This window comes from Phasianus colchicus, chromosome 29 (assembly GCF_987193195.1).
Source record: "Phasianus colchicus chromosome 29, bPhaCol1.hap1.1, whole genome shotgun sequence".
NCBI lineage: Eukaryota > Metazoa > Chordata > Aves > Galliformes > Phasianidae > Phasianus > Phasianus colchicus.
In genome coordinates this window covers 2630426-2633772 of record NC_143464.1, presented here as the reverse complement: position 1 = coordinate 2633772, position 3347 = coordinate 2630426, and the positions used below count along the sequence as shown (strand labels likewise).

Here is a 3347-nt window from a genome sequence, read left to right as displayed (position 1 = left end):
CCCTCCTCCCCAAGTGTCCAGCCTTCAGTCTGTTGACATGGCAATGCTCTTCCAAGCTGTTAAAACAACTCCAGGCACACAGCAGGCAAAGTGTTTTTTGTTGGTCTGCTACGTAATGCAGGACCTGAGGGCTGACACAAGTGCAAGGAGAAAGGAGAACAGCGTGCAAAGGTGGTGCAAAGAGAGCAGCACTGAAAAGTGCACGTCCTGCTGCTGCCCATGGCCGTGGCTCCAGGGAAGCAGCAGCACAACTCCAAGGCAGCAGAGAGGGAGCGCCCAGCGGGCGGTGAGGGGCAGCCCCACAGACACCAGGGCTGCTGCAACGTGTGGCATTGGGCTCTTGGTTCCTGCAGCCCTCCTGTGTGCAGGGCTGCTCTCTGAGATACAGATGATAGTCTAATTTCATTATTATTATTATTATTATTTTTAATCTACTCAAACAGCCAAGTTGCAAGAATTTTAACAATTAACAGCGGAAAAAAAAAAAAAAAAAAAAAAAAAAAAAAGAAATATTACATGATGCCATTCCCAGCTTTTCTTGAGTTTGTGGTAATCATGTGAAGATGATGAAGATATAATTAATGCTGAAAAAACATACATAGAAATAGTTTCTTGAGGACAACCTTGAGCTCCCGGTTCCTCATGCTGTAGATGAGGGGGTTCACTACAGGAGGTACCACTGTGTATAACAGTGCCAGCACCAGGTCCAGAAATGGGGAAGAAAGTGATGGGGGTTTCAGGTAGGCGAATGTGACAGTGCTGACAAAGAGGGAGACCACGGCCAGGTGAGGGAGGCACGTAGAGAAGGCTTTGTGCCGTCCCTGCTCAGAGGGCATCCTCAGCACGGCCCTGAAGATCTGCACATAGGACAGCACAACGAAAACAAAACAAGCAAGAAAGATTAAGGCACTAAATATGATAAGCCCAACTTCTCTGAGGTAAGAACCAGGGCAGGAGAGCTTGAGGATATGGACAATTTCACAGAAGAACTGATTGATGGCATTGCCTTGGCAGAGAGGCAGGGAAAATGTATTGGCAGTGTGCAGCAGGGAATAGAGAACCCCAGAGCCCCAGGCAGCTGCTGCCATGGTGGCACAAGCTCTGCTGTCCATCAAGGTCCCGTAGTGCAGGGGCTTGCAGATGGCAACGTAGCGGTCATAGGACATGATGGTGAGAAGAGAATACTCTGCTGAGATGAAGAAGAGAAAGAAAAAGACCTGTGCAGCACATCCTGCGTAGGAGATGTGCCTGGTGTCCCAGAGGGCATTGGCCATGGCTTTGGGGAGAGTGGTGGAGATGCAGCCCAGGTCGAGGAGGGCGAGGTTGAGGAGGAAGAAGTACATGGGGGTGTGCAGGCGGTGGTGGCAGGCTACGGCTGTGCTGATGAGGCCGTTGCCCAGGAGGGCAGCCAGGTAGATGCCCAGCAAGAGCCAGAAGTGCAGGAGCTGCAGCTGCCGCGTGTCTGCCAACGCCAGCAGGAGGAACTCGCTGATGGAGCTGCTGTTGGGCATCTGGTACTTCTGGGCACCAGGACCTATTCAAGGAGGAATAAATCAAGGACAAGTCTTTCTATGTGGGCTGTGTTCATTCAGCTCCCTGTGATCTACATTTCATGAGTTTGTGTTTGCCATGAGGGACTCTGTACTTTTTATCTCAATGAAGCAGACTTGTCCCTGTACATAGGAACGTGGTGATCGTGTGTGGGAAGATTTTTTTTTCAGTATGTATCAGATAAAATCACTACTAATGCAAAAGTGTTGGTCTGCATCTGAACCTTAACGCCAAAAATATGTAGGTCAAAAATAGAAGTTCTAGGGATCGCTTTTTCCTACAAATTCTCATCCTGCTCACCATGCCCAAGGAGTGTTTGCTGAAGTCTGAACAGTTGTAAGACCTAAGAGGCAAAGGGATTCACTGCTGCTTAGCGCAGGGGAAGGGGAGCTGACTGGGTTTCTTTCCAATTGCTCTGAGCTTGACTACTTAGCAGATGCAAGACGACTGCATTCCCATAAAGTTCTGAAGTCAGACCCAGCTCAGAAAACAGGAGTCCTCTGCCCATCACTGTGTATTCACCCTTTCTCAATGTACTTCAGCAGTGCCTCATCACCACACATCTTGCAAATGACCCCTAACCCTGATTTCACCAACCCCACAGCATTTGCATATTGCATCTCTCTGCTTCTTCCCTGCACTTTGATCGCCTGACTAGGGGAAATATTTGCATCCTGAAGGTCAGCTCACGGCTCTGAAGGGCACCTCAGGGAGATGTGTCCTACTGATGGCATCTCATTAAGGGAAAGCCAGCTCCTTCCCAGCCTCACAGACTGCATTGCCCACAGCCCCAGGCAGTGGCTCTCAGCCCCTGTGCACTGCAGAGGGTGATGGACACGTGCCTGGGGAGATGCTGCTCTGCTCTGCTGGAGCTCTGCCTGCACAGGAGATGGTTCATGCATCGGACCCCATGTCATGTGGGCAGAGGCTTTTCTAGGTGGGAGCTTGCCCAGAAGAAGGTCCCTGCACTGAAGGGGGTAATTCCCTGATCATATCTCTGTGGTCTGCAGATTTTTATCCTGGGGGCTGTTTTCCTGCCATTTCCCTGACTGAGCATACAGACACCAGCCCAAATCTCTGCATTCCTATTTGCTGTCCAGAACCCACTCCATCTTCAGATTCATTTTTTCAAGTGAAAAAGGGAACCTAAGAGAGCTCCCATGGCTTTACTGAAAGAATATATACGTTAAAGGAAAGCAGAGAGGTAAAATGCACTTAAGGATTCTCTCTTGATGTGCCCTCAGGGCTGAGCTCTGGCACTGCAGCAGGGAAGCCCTCAGCTGTAACAGCTCTTATTCCATGATAAAGAAACACAGAGTGTATGCAGCCTGATATGCACTGGGATGTGCCAGATTTGGTGATCCCTCTTGGAAAAGTGTTTGCATTACCTGTAGTGAGTGACTTACCATGTCAGTGGCTGAAAGCAATGCTCCTGCAGTGAGGTCGCAGCCTCTTCACACCCCACACATCCTGTAATCCCTCTCTCCTTTCTCTTCCATCTTCATGTCACCTGCCGAATGCGCCCCTTGTGCTGAGGCAGAGTACACGGGAGCTGCTCTTAGTCAGAGCTGTGTCTCTGCAGCACTGCCCACTTGTAGGAGCTCCCTGTGTCCCAGGAGCTCAGAACAGCTCAGCAGAAGAGGGTGTGACTTTATTTTTCCCAACTGATCTTCCCTGAGATGACCCTGGGTCTCTGTGGCCAACAGCTCCTGAAAGACAACAGCATCATGATTGTACTCTGAAATCTGCTGAATTAACCACCAAATGTCCACTGGACAGTGACCAATTGCATACAT

The 3347-nt window shown here is 49.8% G+C and overlaps 1 protein-coding gene across 1 annotated transcript; it reads right to left on the bottom strand.

Annotated features, from left to right (window-relative positions):
- Positions 1 to 578: 578 nt before the first annotated feature.
- On the bottom strand, positions 579 to 1511 carry LOC149914599 (olfactory receptor 14C36-like). The gene has a single exon (XM_090126448.1). The coding sequence runs from the start codon at positions 1509 to 1511 to the stop codon at positions 579 to 581; it is 933 nt and encodes a 310-aa protein (XP_089982574.1).
- Between the last annotated feature and the right edge of the window lie 1836 nt (positions 1512 to 3347).

Bases quoted from the DNA above. Each gene is read 5' to 3' on its own strand.
- LOC149914599 (XM_090126448.1), bottom strand. From the start codon at position 1,511: ATGCCCAACAGCAGCTCCATCAGCGAGTTCCTCCTGCTGGCGTTGGCA.